At 43.0% G+C, this 17815-nt stretch overlaps 1 protein-coding gene across 3 annotated transcripts; it reads left to right on the forward strand.

Annotated features, from left to right (window-relative positions):
- Positions 1 to 5525: 5525 nt before the first annotated feature.
- LOC128500670 (ATP-binding cassette sub-family D member 3-like) lies at positions 5526 to 11483 on the forward strand. Of its 3 annotated transcripts, XM_053469908.1 has the most exons (8): positions 5526 to 5830; positions 5925 to 6073; positions 6919 to 7141; positions 7863 to 7932; positions 9324 to 9428; positions 10109 to 10156; positions 10861 to 10893; positions 11332 to 11483. In XM_053469908.1, exons 3-7 carry the CDS (start codon positions 7023 to 7025, stop codon positions 10867 to 10869), a joined length of 351 nt encoding a protein of 116 aa, XP_053325883.1. In that variant the 5' UTR covers positions 5526 to 5830; positions 5925 to 6073; positions 6919 to 7022; the 3' UTR covers positions 10870 to 10893; positions 11332 to 11483. The 3 variants fall into 3 exon arrangements, 1 of the variants encoding a protein (XP_053325883.1); XR_008354935.1 differs by lacking the exon at positions 10861 to 10893 and having other exon boundaries at positions 9328 to 9428; XR_008354936.1 differs by lacking the exons at positions 9324 to 9428; positions 10861 to 10893.
- Positions 11484 to 17815: the final 6332 nt, after the last annotated feature.

A 17815-nucleotide genomic window follows, 5' to 3' on the forward strand; every position in this document is an offset into this window, starting at 1 on the left:
TTAAATTATATGTGGAATATTATGAACTAAAGAAGTTAAACAGACGCATCAATAAATATGACTTCCTAGTCGAGTAGCTACGGATCGGGTTCGATGCAAAGTAAGCACTTTGGGCTTTTCATAATTTGATGTCGGTTTTGTTTTTCCACACAGAGCACTCGGGTCCTCCTTTTCATCTTCAAATGTATTCAAGTTTCTCTGGTCGGAAAGCTAATAGAGAGATTCAGTGCCTCGTCAGAAATAGATATATTTCCAATGAGCTAATTCCCTGGTCAATTGTAACTGTGTTCCCTTTACGTAGATGTATGCTAGCCTCAAATTACTACAAGTGACCATTGTTGGTGACCCATTAATTTTACTCGCATTTCCTTACGTTCCATACTATGCAATGATGCACTTCTTGTAGTTGGAATCTCACTTACACAATATCCGATTCTAATACTTTGTGGGCAACACATTGATGTATTCTCTTCAAATGTTCCCCGTACCTCTCGCTTATTTAAATAAACAGGTTGTTGTGGGTTAATAATGATAAAAACACAAATTGTCTACACCGCTTGGTGGCTTTAAACCTTCCGATATAATACAAACATGAGGGTTGGATGTGAACGGACAAAAAAAAAAAAAAAAAACACGTCTGGAGAAGCAGACCGCATGGAAACCGGTACCCTCGTCAGAAGAGCTGCTTGCACGCCAGCATCTTAGATCTGGGCCTGTGTTCAAAATCACTGTTACTTAAAACGACTGATTACAGCGGCCGCAATGACGGAAGGAGTGTAAGTAAGACCATTCCGATACCTTATTATACATTTTTTTTTTTTTTTTTTTTACTTCAACTTGATGGCAACTAATACATTACCCATAGAAACTCATACACCTTATTTGTCAAAATACAACCCATGAAGTGGCATGAAAGTGGAGGTATGTATTGGCTACTTGGATACTGTTCTGCTGGCCTAAATCTCTTCTCGCTGGGCTCATCACCCGGGGTGTATTATCACGTCACTGTATCCTGCATCAGTTATCCAAGAAGAGAATGCCAGGGGCCGCTGTATACAGGTCTGCGCTTGGGGAAGCCTTCCCTATCCATCAGGTTAGTGACAATTGACGTGCCAGGACCGTCATGATTTTAAACGGGTGCAGAAAGCGATCTACGTTCGCTTTCTGCACCCAAACGTTGTTGCTGTGATGCCTCGACCTCGAGGCATTCAGCAACGCCACGATCGGCACTAGGGGCCATGTCTGGCCCCTCCCCGGGGCATCAACGTCCGCCATAACAGAAATGTTAAAACGGCCACTGTCACGAAGGGTACAAAAAGTAAAATCAGCCTTTGTCACGAAGGGGTTAAAGACACAAGAGCGGAGAAAAAAAGGGGATGGGCGAGTAAAAGTCTGCTTGGAGGGAATTAAGTCAGTAGCCTAAGCGGTTCATAGAAAGCTTAAATGTAAGAGAAATGCCAAAAAAAATGTGTTAAAGGGACATTAGCCATCAATGCATGTGATAACTGAGAGGTCTCTCTAACCCCTTCATGCCAAAGCCCGTACATGTACAGGCTCACAATGCATTGTTTTTATTGGGTTTAAGGACAGCCCATTGTCCTTAAGGGGTTAAATGTTTATTGTGACCCCCCCCTGCAATAGCAGAATCCCCTTATTTGCATTTCCCCCCTCACCAGCTATTTTCTGTGCATTCTATATCTCCTGTCATGTGATATGCTTACTGCCCCAGCCCCAACTCTGTGAACATTGTGTGCGCGTGTGCAAAGTGCTTCACCTGATTTCACGCAGCTAACCCGTGGAAAGTGATTGGACTGCAGTGGAGGAGAGCAGCTGCCGCTGCCCCCTAAGGTTAAGTACCCTCTTTTTTAAATCTTAATGAATGTGCCACTTTCAATCCAAGTGCCAATTTTTACTAAATGCCACTATCTGGGAGTTCACCAAGGAGGACAACAAGGAAGGACAGAGAAGACCTGGGAGACTCCCTACAATCAATATTCCACTGAACTGTCAAGTGCTACCTACTGCTTTTTGTGTTTCCCCCCACCTCCATTCCATTCCCATCACCATTTTCCTTCACATACCGTGTTCACAATCCTCTTGTTCCACTTTTCTCTTTCCTCTGTTGTTAGTAAAATCATTATCTCTCTCCAGCCACCTGCAACCCCACACTATGTCTGTATTGCACCATGACTACTTTCTTCTCCCCTTCTCTCATCCCAAGCACTTTTCAACGTCACCTCCTCCCTTTCCCCCACCTCCCCTCACTCCCAGCAATCTCTCCGTTCGCACAGGTCCTATTCCCACCTCCTCTCGCTTTCTCTTCTACTATTTGTTTAGCAGCTGGGGATATTTCCCCAAACCCTGGACCTCCTTAGGTGATCTCTCCCCCATCCTCTCCCAGTCAACATTCCAGAAATCAATAATCTCCCACATACCCTGCCGCTCCTCCTTCCCCCATTTACCCTTGCGCTCTGGAATGCATGCTCTGTCTGTAACAAACAAACAGCCCTACGTGATCACTTTATCTCTAGTTCCTTACACCTTCTCGCTCTAACTGAGACCTGGCTATGCCCTTCTAACACTGCCTCTCCCGTTGCTCTCTCCTATGGTGGCCTACACCTCACTCACACTCCCAGACCTGATGACAGGAAGGGTGGAGGGAGAGGGGGGTAGGCTTCATACTCTCCCCTACATGTACTTTTCAACCTATTCCCTCTGCCCCATCACTCTCTTTCTCTTCATTCGAAGTCCATGCTATCCGACTATTTCATCCCATCTCCATACGCGTTGCTGTTATATACCGCCCCTGGCCCGGCTAACATATTTCTCAATCACTTCTCTCTTCCTCTCCTCTGATATTCCTTCTGTTGTCCTTGGGGATTTCGACATCCCAGTTGACACCTCATTGAGTCCCATGGCTTCAAAATGCCTTTCTATTACCTCCTCTTTTGATCTCCAACAACATATTAACTCCCCTACTCATGAGGATGGTCACACCCTGGACCTTTTTTCTAGCACGTGCTCTCTCTAACCTTTCTAATTCCCCTTTCCCCCTCTCTGACCACCACTTCCTTTCCTGCTCTCTAACCTTGCCTCCTACTCACTCCCTTGCACCCCAACCCCGCCTAACCAGAGACGTCAGCTCTATTAACCTTCAGAACTTCTTCCAAGGCTTTGTTCTAGGACCCCTTCTTTTCTCTCTTTACACTTCCTCCCTTGGCAAACTGATCTCATCCTTTGGCTTTCAAAACCACCCGTATGCTGATGACACCCTGATCTATCTATCTATTATCCCCTGATCTCTCTCCCTCTGTCTTAGCTCGTGTAACTAACTGCCTTGCATCTGTCCCTTCCTGGATATCTGCACATTTTTTGAAACAGAACTTCTCATCTTTCCTCCCTCCAATGCTAAGATTCCCCCATCAATTTCCCTAGTTGCTAATGGTGCCATCATCTCCCCGTCTACTCATGCACGCTGTCTTGGTGTCACCCTTGACTCCGACCTTCTGTTCACCCCCCACATTCAGTCTGTCATCTCCATCTTAAAAACACTGCCTGCACCCGTCCCTTCCTAACACAGCATGCCACTAAGGCTCTTGTCCATGCCCTGATCATCTCCCGTCTTGACTACTGTTATTCTGTCTGTTATAGCTGGTCTCCCTCTTAACCGTCTGACCTCTCTACAATCCACCATGAATGCTGCTGCCAGATTCATCTTCCTTTCCCGTCGCTTTACTAACGTCTCTCCCCTCTGTCAGTCTCTTCACTGGCTGCCTGTGTGATTCAGGATTCATTTCAAAATCCTCACTCTTTCTTTCAAAGCCCTTCACAGCATTTCCCCTCCCTACATCTCCTCGCTCATCTCTAAATACACTCTACACCGGTCTCTCCGCTCATCCAACGATCTCCTTCTATCCTCTCCTCTGATTTCTAGCTCTCATGCACGCTTACGAGATTTCTCCAGGGCTGCTCCTATCCTCTTGAATGCCCTCCCCCGGTCTATCCTTCGCCCCACTGCCTTCGGTCCTTCAAAAGATCCCTCAAGGGCCACTTCTTTAAGGACGCTTAAAATATTGCACATTAACACCCCCCATATTCCCTTAGCTCACCCCTCCTCGCAATACTTACACTAGCGGGGCTAGTCTATCCCTTACAATGGCACCTTTTAACTATTGTGTAATACACCCTCTAGATTGTAAGCTCCTTTGAGCAGGGCTCTGCTCACCTGTTGTCTCTGTAAGTCAATGTGTTATGTTACATACTACTTGCTATGTCTTGTCTACCCATTGTACAGCGCTCCGGAATTTGATGGTGCTATATAAAACAGTAAATAATAATAATAGTCTGCATTTGCGTTCGCTTGAACGTTCGGTTTTGTGGTCCTCTGCCAACTACGAAGCTGAAGATAAACCCAAACACGCAAAACTATTTTATACAGCCATAGTTAGCGCAGTTACTGCAGGACTTGGAAGCCAAACGTATCATATTCCTTTTTTTTTTTTTTTTTTTTTTTTGCATTTCAGACACAAAGCTATTCTGCTGGCTGAAAAATGGTCTAATCGCTATAAGCAACCACAGCAATAATCAGCTGGATCACTCCATTGGGCTTCATGATAATAAGACTAGAGCTGCAGTTAACCTAATGAAGCTGAGGGTGTTATGTATGTTATAATATAACTGATAAAGCGAAACCAGTTATCAGTTTTCATAATGTTAACCTAACGAAGCCGAGGGTGTTATGTGTAATGTATGTTATAATATAACTAATTAAGCGAAACCAGTTATCAGTTTTCATAATGTTTTCCTCTGATGCAGGAGTCTTTCTGGCATCTTTTCTTTTTTATTTGCTTTTTTCTTCATCTGAAATTTTACTGTTTTGTTGTTTGTTTGTTTTTTGCATGGGTCCTTTCTTGGAGCTTGAACACGAGAAAACATATTTGTCAATTGGCAAAAAAAGGGAGCATCCATCAAATGGTAAGCAATTAATATTTAATCAATCAAAAGACACAGGGGATGGGGAGGAAAAGCCGGCTTTGATGGGCAGTCATGTATTATAGTACCCGCACCACGCCAGAGACAGACGGGGATAAAGGACTGAAGAGCGGAGAGCATTTCTTTTGGTGAACAAAGGTGTGGGCAAAGGGCAAGCGTTGGCTTTATATTGGGTGCTGTCCGACGGTAACGCTTGCCAGCACCGCATAATGAAAATGCCTACCTGTACCCTCCTAGCATTATAATCATTCTAAATAGAGACGGCTCTATGGTGGCCCTGGGTTGTTCCTCTCCCTACACAGATCTCCATTACTATTATTACACATTTTATCCCGTCTACACTTAAGGACAGTCTATTCTGTCCTCAATGTGGATCTGAAACCAAAAATGAACTGCTGCCTACCTCTCAAATCCCTAAAGAGGGAATTAAGGAGTTAACACATATTATATGTGTTTATCCGTAAGTCTCTGCTTCCATTGGAAACTCTGCAGGTTTTTGAATTCCGGACAGCGCTGATTCATATTCAATTTCTTTGTAGTACATGGTGCTAATTAACGCCCAGCAGTAATAGCCGTGTAAGACCTCACGCATGCACCTTACGCTTACGCTGCTCATGGCTTCCTTTTTATTGACTTTCAACTCCGTAATCTGACTCTTTATCTGTTGTTAAAAGTGGTGGCAAGAAACCCAATCCTATTTCAGTTATCTGGCTGTAATCATCGACCTGACCGCTGTCCAGTCCTGTTCTCTGGTGACCTGACACCACTCCTGCGTAATTCGCCTGCTACCCTTGCCGAATGGCCGGACGCGACTCCTGCGAGTTACCTACAGCCATTGGTAAGTGACCTCACTACGGACCAAATGTTTTAAAACCCCTTCTGCTCGGTTAAGATAACTTCTGCGACCCATTCCTGTTATTTGCCTTTTTAAGGGAACATACACGGAACAAGCATAAAGCCACCTTGAAGCTAAAACAAGACCAAGAACTGTCTCAGGACACACGGGCAGCCTCGATGGACTTCGGTGGTTCTGCTGTGCGGAAACGTTGGCGATCTTCCACATTATCTGCTCTTCTGCCATGTATGTATTGATTTTTGTATGATTTATTTTGCTTATTGTAGAATCACTTGTTCCCTTTCCTGTTTATTTTATTTGAACGCACCTCAATACTTATATATCTTAGCTGCTGCCGTATTCTAAATTTCCTTGGTTATAGCCCTTGGAAAGTGCTCTAAGTCCATTCGTGTTCATTGTGTACTACAACCTTTACCATCTTTCCACTGGATCTGAAGAATTAAAAATTCAAAGAATTCTAAATAGAAACTCACACGTGTATCCGCACTCATCATACTACGGTCATTTGACTGCATCTCTCCACAAGCCACCGGACTCCTCCTGTCTTTATTAAGTGGCTATATTTCTAAATAATATTTCATTGCGCTTATTTTTTTGTAAAGTATTGTTCCTGGATGCATGGAATTTATCACGGGAAATGTTGTTAATCAGTGACATGTAATACGAGAAGTCTGGTAGAATACACTGTTTAAATTTACCTTTAAAAACGAGGCTATAAATTGTATAATTATAACCACTTATATTTCAATTAACATTAATACATATGAAAAGCAGGTAACACTGCACAATTCTCCGTAAAACAGGTAAATTCTATAATCTCTTATTTTTGGTGAATTTTACAATTCCAAGCATTTTGCCTATTAAACTCTACATGCAGCATCTAGTGAAAAAAAACCTTTGATGTATGATGCCAGGACACAGGGGATCCATGAGTGACTGTGGGAGGGCTAGAACCATAATTGTGTTATCTCTATGCTGTCAAGCAGTTGCTACAGACCAAAATGTTCACTTATAATCGTGATTGTCTAATTCAATGGAACAAAAGCATGACTCTGTTTTCTGTTTTACAGCTGTCAGTGACAACTACCATCAATCCCAGGCAGACACTAGCTAAATACCATCGAAAACGCACTTCACAGCTGCTACAACTCTTACCAATCACACTATCAAACAAATGCCTGCAGCTGTTGAGGGAAAAAAAAAAAACACCTTGGGGTCCCTGCAGCTTCATAAGCCAGCAAGGTTCAACCATCCTCTCATCGCCATTCAGAATAAAACAGCGAGAAGTTGGAGGTAGGCCCCGCCCCCACGAAATTGCCGTGTCAGGAACGTTCTGCGCATGCGCGGACTTCCGGTTCCACGCATGCGCAGTAGGAGGTGCCCCACTTCCGGTTTCGCCCAGGTCAGTTCTGCGCATGCGCCGATTTCCTGGTTTGCGCATGCGCAGTAGGAGGTGCCCCACTTCCGGTTTCGGCCAGGTCAGTTCTGCGCATGCGCAGACTTCCGGTTTTGCGCATGCGCAGTAGGAGGTGCCCCACTTCCGGTTCCATGCCCCACTTCCGGTATCGTGCTCACTTCCGGTTTCATGCCCCACTTCCGTTTTCGGTCAGGTCCGTTCTGCGCATGCGCGGACTTCCGGTTTTGCGCATGCGCAGTAAGAGGTTGGGCACTTCCGGTTTCGGGCCCATTTCCGGTTTCATGCCCCACTTCCGGTTTCGGGCCCGCTCCGTTCTGCGCATGCGCACTAGGATGACGGTCACTTCCGGTTTCGTGCCCCACTTCCGGTTTGGCGCCATATAGCTGCCATTCCGCTGGTGAGCTCTTGGTTTTGACTGTCACGTAACTGCCTGCTGCCTGTGCTGCATTGGGTTTCTACCACATGGCCTTTATATTAAATCCGTTCTGCATCCATCAAAAGCATAGTATAAGGATATTGCATTTCACTGATTTTCTCAAATATCTGTTGCCTCTGTGGAAAGTGCGCTGTAACATACATACATGTGGTGGTTTGCAGTGCGATCATCAGCCGCAGCAGAAACGATTTTAAGAGAGGCCTCTTCAACTTTATAGCCGCCATGCCTGCCGTAAGCATTCTTGTGTTGCCTTTTTTTCTACTTAATCGAAAGTTTAGACATTGGGGGATATGCTAAGACATGTGTGCTTGGTAGTGGCTATATCACACGACCAGATACTATTTTCAAGAGCCGCTCGCTGCCAGATGCTTTTCTAGTTATTATAGTAAGCTAAAACGTTTGTTTTATGTTTGTTTTCTTCTTTTGCCCTCTGTGGCATGTCATGAGTGAAGATACACGTCTCTTAAATCAGCCTGTCCGTTTATTAACTTTATTTTATCTGTGCCAAGGAGACGCTGAGTTTGTAAGCCCAGGAGCTTAGTGAGAATGTTGCATTTAAGTGTTTATATGTATATATATGTGTGTGTGTATATGTATATATATGTGTGTGTGTGTATATGTATATATATGTGTGTGTGTGTATATGTATATATGTGTGTGTGTGTATATGTATATATATGTGTGTGTGTATATGTATATATATGTGTGTGTGTGTATATGTATATATATGTGTGTGTGTGTATATGTATATATATGTGTGTGTGTGTATATGTATATATATATGTGTGTGTGTGTGTATATGTATGTATATGTGTGTGTGTATATATATGTATGTATGTGTGTGTGTGTATATACACACATATGTATATATATATATATAATATGTGTAGGAGTAGCCATGTTGACCTGAATCATCTCCCCTTAAGTTATTCCTCCTCCCTTTTGGGAAGTACATGTAGGTCATGACATGCTGTCTAAGAGAAAAAAAATAGAGGCCTACAAGGCAGAGATCTGTTCTGCTGGGTTTGCCACCTTTTGCCAGGGTTCTTGACTGGCTCTTATTTTTAAACCCCATATCTCCAAAAACAAGTTTATGCAAAGCAGGATCTATGGGCAATTTTTGTCATGGTTTAATGATGGTAAAAACTGTAGCTGTGTGTGTGTGTGTGTATATTTATATATATATATGTGTGTGTGTGTGTGGAAACTTTAGCTACAGCTAACATAGTCTTGAACAAGGCTAAATAACTGGACATACAAGATGGATTTCTCATGTCTAGCAGCTACTGTTGTTCTGTAGGATCATGTCTCTGTATATCATCAAGCTGGTAAGTGCTATTGGGGCTCGGGTATGTTTTTGTATGACTAGGACTTCAAGCCACAAACACTGATGAATTACATCAATTCTACAATGAGCCGGTGAACAAAATCTCGGCCAGATTGATAACTACTGGAAGAGTTTGACTGTGGGTATTGTTGCTGTGATCGTGGTGATATAAACAGGTTTTGAGCCTAAGAGACAATTACTTATTTTCTCAGTAATGTTCCATTTAATGTATAAAATATCACAAGGTATAATACGTTCCCCACATAGATTGTTTCCCCCCCCCCCCACGTTTAAGATAGGCAACTTGGACAACAGGATAGCAAATGCACATCAGCTGCTCACGCAAGATGTTGAGAGGTTTTGTAACAGCGTGGTGAACCAGTATTCAAACTTAAGCAAGGTGAGTTTCCTCATGGCTCTTCTAGTTGTGAGTGTTTTGTTACCTTTTTTTTTTGTTTGTGCTGGGTACTTCAAAAATAGGCTATGGTCCTTTATGCTCTTACTGTATTTCTTTCACAAGGAAAATAATTATAAAGTTAATGTAGCTACCATTTATATTACCAGTATATTACTTACACTGTGAGATTTACAGACAGGGGCCTCCTTTACAAATGTATCCATAGCTTTTGTACCCCAATAAAGTTGTCTGTAGACTGCTGTACTTTCATGACTACATTTACATTTTATATAGCACCAACAGATTTGGTAGAGCTGTTACAATAGGGTACCGTAAAAGTAAATACAACTTACAAATGAACATACATTAAATATACTGGTACCGAAGCTGACAATCTATTGGCTACACGTATTATGCCTCCCCTTTTATTATGCTGTTATTTATCAATAAAATTTACATACATGCATACGCTGTTCTTGTGAATAACATGTAATCATTTGCCATTGTGGTCTGGATTTACCCAAGGTGCACTTTGCAGTGTTGAACAAAATACCGTCTTTCCACGTTAACTAGTGGCTTGCTTTCCTATTCTCCTGTATTATACATATTTCCCATTATTGTTGCGGGTATACAGAGTTGTTATATAGTATTGTGAGTTTCATTTGTTATTTTTTTTTCTTCAGCTATTTTTGGATATCGTTCTGTATATTGTCAAGCTGACAAATGCTCAGGTAAGTTTTTGTATGACTAGGGCTTCTTTAACAACACAAGTCACGAATATTGATGAATTACATCAATTGTGCAAAGAGCAGAGGGCCAAAATCCCGGTCAGATTGAACAGTTAGACTGTGGTTATTACTGCTGTGGTCATCGTGATATAACCAGGTCTCCCCCCCCCCCCCACACACACACACTCACACTCATGTTATCTGAATTTTTCATAATGTAGAAAATCAGCCAGGACAAATCATTCTTCACATGCTGATACATATATTTTTTTACTTGCATCCGAGTCAAAAAATTATATTATACGCACATGGATTATTTTTAAGAGTTTAGAAACATAGAAAGTGACGGCAGATAAGAACCAGAAGGCCCATCCAGTCTGCCCAACCTCTGAGTACTCTCCTTTAGTACTTGCCCTTATCCTATATCTAGCTTGGCATTATGCCTATCCCACGCTTGCTTAAATGACTATACTGTATTAACATCTACCACTTCCACTGGGAGGCTATTCCATGCGTCCACTACCCTTTCCGTAAAGTAATATTTTCTGATGTTACCATTAAACCTTTGCCCCTCTAGTTTATGCTTGTGTCCTCTTGTTGCGGTTTTATTTCTCCTTTTAAATAAACTTTCTTCCTTTACTTTGTTGATTCCCTTTAAGTATTGAAATGTTTCAAATCATGTCCCCCCTGCCCCGTCTTTTTTCCAGGCTATATAGGTTAAGATCCTTTAACCTGTCCTGGTAAGGTTTATTTTGTAATCCATAAACCATTTTAAGGAGCCCTTCTCTGAACTTTCTCCAACATATCTATATCCTTCTGGAGATACGGTCTCCAGTACTGTACACAATACTCCAAGTGAGATCTCACCAGTGATCTGTACAACGGCATGAGCACTTCCCTCTTTCTACTGCTAATACCTCTCCTTATACAACCAAGCATTCTGCTAGCATTACCTGCTGCTCTACTGCATTGTCTACCTACCTTTAAATCCTCAGAAATAATTACCCCTAAATCCCTTTCCTCACACGTTGAGGTGTTTTTTTTAATGGTATGTTGATTATTTTTTTATTCTTTCAAGTAACCTTAGTAACTCTTTCTTTCTTTCTTTCTTTCTTTCTTTCTTTCTTTCTTTCTTTCTTTCTTTCTTTCTTTCTTTCTTTCTTTCCATGCATATATAGGGACCAGCCAGCATGATGGCTTACCTACTCGTAGCTGACCTTTTCCTTACACACCTTAGAAGGGGGGGGTTTGAGCAAATCGTGTAACATAGAAATGCGCTTGATGAAGGCATGCACTAAGTATGCAATAAATTGAATGTGTGTAAATCCTTCCCCAAAGTCTCTACTCTACTGTGCTTAATGTCATCCTGGCAAATGGTAAACATTCTGGGTAAAGTTTGATCCACAAACTTACTGCATTCGCTGGAACAAATCCGTACGGTTGGATCTAACCAGCGGCCATAGAAAACTTCCTATGCCATGCGATGTAGAGACTCAGACCTTAAACAGTCCTTGGTCTGTTTCCCCCCCCAATCGTTGCTAAAACCTTTTCAAGTAACCTGTGTCACCGTGGATATTTATAAAGCATCCAAGGCAGTTAAAATGTGCAAAAAATGTTTTTCTCCTGAATACTCCACCACTATATTATACCGGGAAGGAAGCGGGTAGCTGTAAACTTGCATAAACTACATGGATGAAATCCTATGAGTAATGCCCTAGTATACACTCCTACCTTCCCACTGTAATAGGATACTTAATCATTATCCCATGGAAATCTGCAATGAAGTATTATACGTTGCAAAATCACAAAGACATTTCACAAGTAGTGATTTCTGAAATACCATAAATTCTCCAATTTATGTGCTGGGGGGGGGATGACTTCTATGACTGATCACTAAAATAGTCTACATAACTGAAATCCAAACATCTGCCACAATTCGTTTAAATTATATGTGGAATATTATGAACTAAAGAAGGTAAACAGACGCATCAATAAATATGACTTCCTAGTCGAGTAGCTACGGATCGGGTTCGATGCAAAGTAAGCACTTTGGGCTTTTCATAATTTGATGTCGGTTTTGTTTTTCCACACAGAGCACTCGGGTCCTCCTTTTCATCTTCAAATGTATTCAAGTTTCTCTGGTCGGAAAGCTAATAGAGAGATTCAGTGCCTCGTCAGAAATAGATATATTTCCAATGAGCTAATTCCCTGGTCAATTGTAACTGTGTTCCCTTTACGTAGATGTATGCTAGCCTCAAATTACTACAAGTGACCATTGTTGGTGACCCATTAATTTTACTCGCATTTCCTTACGTTCCATACTATGCAATGATGCACTTCTTGTAGTTGGAATCTCACTTACACAATATCCGATTCTAATACTTTGTGGGCAACACATTGATGTATTCTCTTCAAATGTTCCCCGTACCTCTCGCTTATTTAAATAAACAGGTTGTTGTGGGTTAATAATGATAAAAACACAAATTGTCTACACCGCTTGGTGGCTTTAAACCTTCCGATATAATACAAACATGAGGGTTGGATGTGAACGGACAAAAAAAAAAAAAAAAAACACGTCTGGAGAAGCAGACCGCATGGAAACCGGTACCCTCGTCAGAAGAGCTGCTTGCACGCCAGCATCTTAGATCTGGGCCTGTGTTCAAAATCACTGTTACTTAAAACGACTGATTACAGCGGCCGCAATGACGGAAGGAGTGTAAGTAAGACCATTCCGATACCTTATTATACATTTTTTTTAATAACACACCCTTTTTTTTTTTTTTTTTTTTTACTTCAACTTGATGGCAACTAATACATTACCCATAGAAACTCATACACCTTATTTGTCAAAATACAACCCATGAAGTGGCATGAAAGTGGAGGTATGTATTGGCTACTTGGATACTGTTCTGCTGGCCTAAATCTCTTCTCGCTGGGCTCATCACCCGGGGTGTATTATCACGTCACTGTATCCTGCATCAGTTATCCAAGAAGAGAATGCCAGGGGCAGCTGTATACAGGTCTGCGCTTGGGGAAGCCTTCCCTATCCATCAGGTTAGTGACAATTGACGTGCCAGGACCGTCATGATTTTAAACGGGTGCAGAAAGCGATCTACGTTCGCTTTCTGCACCCAAACGTTGTTGCTGTGATGCCTCGACCTCGAGGCATTCAGCAACGCCACGATCGGCACTAGGGGCCATGTCTGGCCCCTCCCCGGGGCATCAACGTCCGCCATAACAGAAATGTTAAAACGGCCACTGTCACGAAGGGTACAAAAAGTAAAATCAGCCTTTGTCACGAAGGGGTTAAAGACACAAGAGCGGAGAAAAAAAGGGGATGGGCGAGTAAAAGTCTGCTTGGAGGGAATTAAGTCAGTAGCCTAAGCGGTTCATAGAAAGCTTAAATGTAAGAGAAATGCCAAAAAAAATGTGTTAAAGGGACATTAGCCATCAATGCATGTGATAACTGAGAGGTCTCTCTAACCCCTTCATGCCAAAGCCCGTACATGTACAGGCTCACAATGCATTGTTTTTATTGGGTTTAAGGACAGCCCATTGTCCTTAAGGGGTTAAATGTTTATTGTGACCCCCCCCTGCAATAGCAGAATCCCCTTATTTGCATTTCCCCCCTCACCAGCTATTTTCTGTGCATTCTATATCTCCTGTCATGTGATATGCTTACTGCCCCAGCCCCAACTCTGTGAACATTGTGTGCGCGTGTGCAAAGTGCTTCACCTGATTTCACGCAGCTAACCCGTGGAAAGTGATTGGACTGCAGTGGAGGAGAGCAGCTGCCGCTGCCCCCTAAGGTTAAGTACCCTCTTTTTTAAATCTTAATGAATGTGCCACTTTCAATCCAAGTGCCAATTTTTACTAAATGCCACTATCTGGGAGTTCACCAAGGAGGACAACAAGGAAGGACAGAGAAGACCTGGGAGACTCCCTACAATCAATATTCCACTGAACTGTCAAGTGCTACCTACTGCTTTTTGTGTTTCCCCCCACCTCCATTCCATTCCCATCACCATTTTCCTTCACATACCGTGTTCACAATCCTCTTGTTCCACTTTTCTCTTTCCTCTGTTGTTAGTAAAATCATTATCTCTCTCCAGCCACCTGCAACCCCACACTATGTCTGTATTGCACCATGACTACTTTCTTCTCCCCTTCTCTCATCCCAAGCACTTTTCAACGTCACCTCCTCCCTTTCCCCCACCTCCCCTCACTCCCAGCAATCTCTCCGTTCGCACAGGTCCTATTCCCACCTCCTCTCGCTTTCTCTTCTACTATTTGTTTAGCAGCTGGGGATATTTCCCCAAACCCTGGACCTCCTTAGGTGATCTCTCCCCCATCCTCTCCCAGTCAACATTCCAGAAATCAATAATCTCCCACATACCCTGCCGCTCCTCCTTCCCCCATTTACCCTTGCGCTCTGGAATGCATGCTCTGTCTGTAACAAACAAACAGCCCTACGTGATCACTTTATCTCTAGTTCCTTACACCTTCTCGCTCTAACTGAGACCTGGCTATGCCCTTCTAACACTGCCTCTCCCGTTGCTCTCTCCTATGGTGGCCTACACCTCACTCACACTCCCAGACCTGATGACAGGAAGGGTGGAGGGAGAGGGGGGTAGGCTTCATACTCTCCCCTACATGTACTTTTCAACCTATTCCCTCTGCCCCATCACTCTCTTTCTCTTCATTCGAAGTCCATGCTATCCGACTATTTCATCCCATCTCCATACGCGTTGCTGTTATATACCGCCCCTGGCCCGGCTAACATATTTCTCAATCACTTCTCTCTTCCTCTCCTCTGATATTCCTTCTGTTGTCCTTGGGGATTTCGACATCCCAGTTGACACCTCATTGAGTCCCATGGCTTCAAAATGCCTTTCTATTACCTCCTCTTTTGATCTCCAACAACATATTAACTCCCCTACTCATGAGGATGGTCACACCCTGGACCTTTTTTCTAGCACGTGCTCTCTCTAACCTTTCTAATTCCCCTTTCCCCCTCTCTGACCACCACTTCCTTTCCTGCTCTCTAACCTTGCCTCCTACTCACTCCCTTGCACCCCAACCCCGCCTAACCAGAGACGTCAGCTCTATTAACCTTCAGAACTTCTTCCAAGGCTTTGTTCTAGGACCCCTTCTTTTCTCTCTTTACACTTCCTCCCTTGGCAAACTGATCTCATCCTTTGGCTTTCAAAACCACCCGTATGCTGATGACACCCTGATCTATCTATCTATTATCCCCTGATCTCTCTCCCTCTGTCTTAGCTCGTGTAACTAACTGCCTTGCATCTGTCCCTTCCTGGATATCTGCACATTTTTTGAAACAGAACTTCTCATCTTTCCTCCCTCCAATGCTAAGATTCCCCCATCAATTTCCCTAGTTGCTAATGGTGCCATCATCTCCCCGTCTACTCATGCACGCTGTCTTGGTGTCACCCTTGACTCCGACCTTCTGTTCACCCCCCACATTCAGTCTGTCATCTCCATCTTAAAAACACTGCCTGCACCCGTCCCTTCCTAACACAGCATGCCACTAAGGCTCTTGTCCATGCCCTGATCATCTCCCGTCTTGACTACTGTTATTCTGTCTGTTATAGCTGGTCTCCCTCTTAACCGTCTGACCTCTCTACAATCCACCATGAATGCTGCTGCCAGATTCATCTTCCTTTCCCGTCGCTTTACTAACGTCTCTCCCCTCTGTCAGTCTCTTCACTGGCTGCCTGTGTGATTCAGGATTCATTTCAAAATCCTCACTCTTTCTTTCAAAGCCCTTCACAGCATTTCCCCTCCCTACATCTCCTCGCTCATCTCTAAATACACTCTACACCGGTCTCTCCGCTCATCCAACGATCTCCTTCTATCCTCTCCTCTGATTTCTAGCTCTCATGCACGCTTACGAGATTTCTCCAGGGCTGCTCCTATCCTCTTGAATGCCCTCCCCCGGTCTATCCTTCGCCCCACTGCCTTCGGTCCTTCAAAAGATCCCTCAAGGGCCACTTCTTTAAGGACGCTTAAAATATTGCACATTAACACCCCCCATATTCCCTTAGCTCACCCCTCCTCGCAATACTTACACTAGCGGGGCTAGTCTATCCCTTACAATGGCACCTTTTAACTATTGTGTAATACACCCTCTAGATTGTAAGCTCCTTTGAGCAGGGCTCTGCTCACCTGTTGTCTCTGTAAGTCAATGTGTTATGTTACATACTACTTGCTATGTCTTGTCTACCCATTGTACAGCGCTCCGGAATTTGATGGTGCTATATAAAACAGTAAATAATAATAATAGTCTGCATTTGCGTTCGCTTGAACGTTCGGTTTTGTGGTCCTCTGCCAACTACGAAGCTGAAGATAAACCCAAACACGCAAAACTATTTTATACAGCCATAGTTAGCGCAGTTACTGCAGGACTTGGAAGCCAAACGTATCATATTCCTTTTTTTTTTTTTTTTTTTTTTTTTTGCATTTCAGACACAAAGCTATTCTGCTGGCTGAAAAATGGTCTAATCGCTATAAGCAACCACAGCAATAATCAGCTGGATCACTCCATTGGGCTTCATGATAATAAGACTAGAGCTGCAGTTAACCTAATGAAGCTGAGGGTGTTATGTATGTTATAATATAACTGATAAAGCGAAACCAGTTATCAGTTTTCATAATGTTAACCTAACGAAGCCGAGGGTGTTATGTGTAATGTATGTTATAATATAACTAATTAAGCGAAACCAGTTATCAGTTTTCATAATGTTTTCCTCTGATGCAGGAGTCTTTCTGGCATCTTTTCTTTTTTATTTGCTTTTTTCTTCATCTGAAATTTTACTGTTTTGTTGTTTGTTTGTTTTTTGCATGGGTCCTTTCTTGGAGCTTGAACACGAGAAAACATATTTGTCAATTGGCAAAAAAAGGGAGCATCCATCAAATGGTAAGCAATTAATATTTAATCAATCAAAAGACACAGGGGATGGGGAGGAAAAGCCGGCTTTGATGGGCAGTCATGTATTATAGTACCCGCACCACGCCAGAGACAGACGGGGATAAAGGACTGAAGAGCGGAGAGCATTTCTTTTGGTGAACAAAGGTGTGGGCAAAGGGCAAGCGTTGGCTTTATATTGGGTGCTGTCCGACGGTAACGCTTGCCAGCACCGCATAATGAAAATGCCTACCTGTACCCTCCTAGCATTATAATCATTCTAAATAGAGACGGCTCTATGGTGGCCCTGGGTTGTTCCTCTCCCTACACAGATCTCCATTACTATTATTACACATTTTATCCCGTCTACACTTAAGGACAGTCTATTCTGTCCTCAATGTGGATCTGAAACCAAAAATGAACTGCTGCCTACCTCTCAAATCCCTAAAGAGGGAATTAAGGAGTTAACACATATTATATGTGTTTATCCGTAAGTCTCTGCTTCCATTGGAAACTCTGCAGGTTTTTGAATTCCGGACAGCGCTGATTCATATTCAATTTCTTTGTAGTACATGGTGCTAATTAACGCCCAGCAGTAATAGCCGTGTAAGACCTCACGCATGCACCTTACGCTTACGCTGCTCATGGCTTCCTTTTTATTGACTTTCAACTCCGTAATCTGACTCTTTATCTGTTGTTAAAAGTGGTGGCAAGAAACCCAATCCTATTTCAGTTAT

Source organism: Spea bombifrons, chromosome 6 (assembly GCF_027358695.1).
Source record: "Spea bombifrons isolate aSpeBom1 chromosome 6, aSpeBom1.2.pri, whole genome shotgun sequence".
NCBI classification, from domain to species: Eukaryota; Metazoa; Chordata; class Amphibia; order Anura; family Pelobatidae; genus Spea; species Spea bombifrons.

Bases quoted from the DNA above. Each gene is read 5' to 3' on its own strand.
- LOC128500670 (XM_053469908.1), top strand. From the start codon at position 7,023: ATGCCTGCAGCTGTTGAGGGAAAAAAAAAAAACACCTTGGGGTCCCTG. The intron at 7,933-9,323 runs GTAAGCATTCTT...CCCACGTTTAAG, and splicing joins TTATAGCCGCCATGCCTGCC to ATAGGCAACTTGGACAACAG. The intron at 9,429-10,108 runs GTGAGTTTCCTC...TTTTTTCTTCAG, and splicing joins AGTATTCAAACTTAAGCAAG to CTATTTTTGGATATCGTTCT.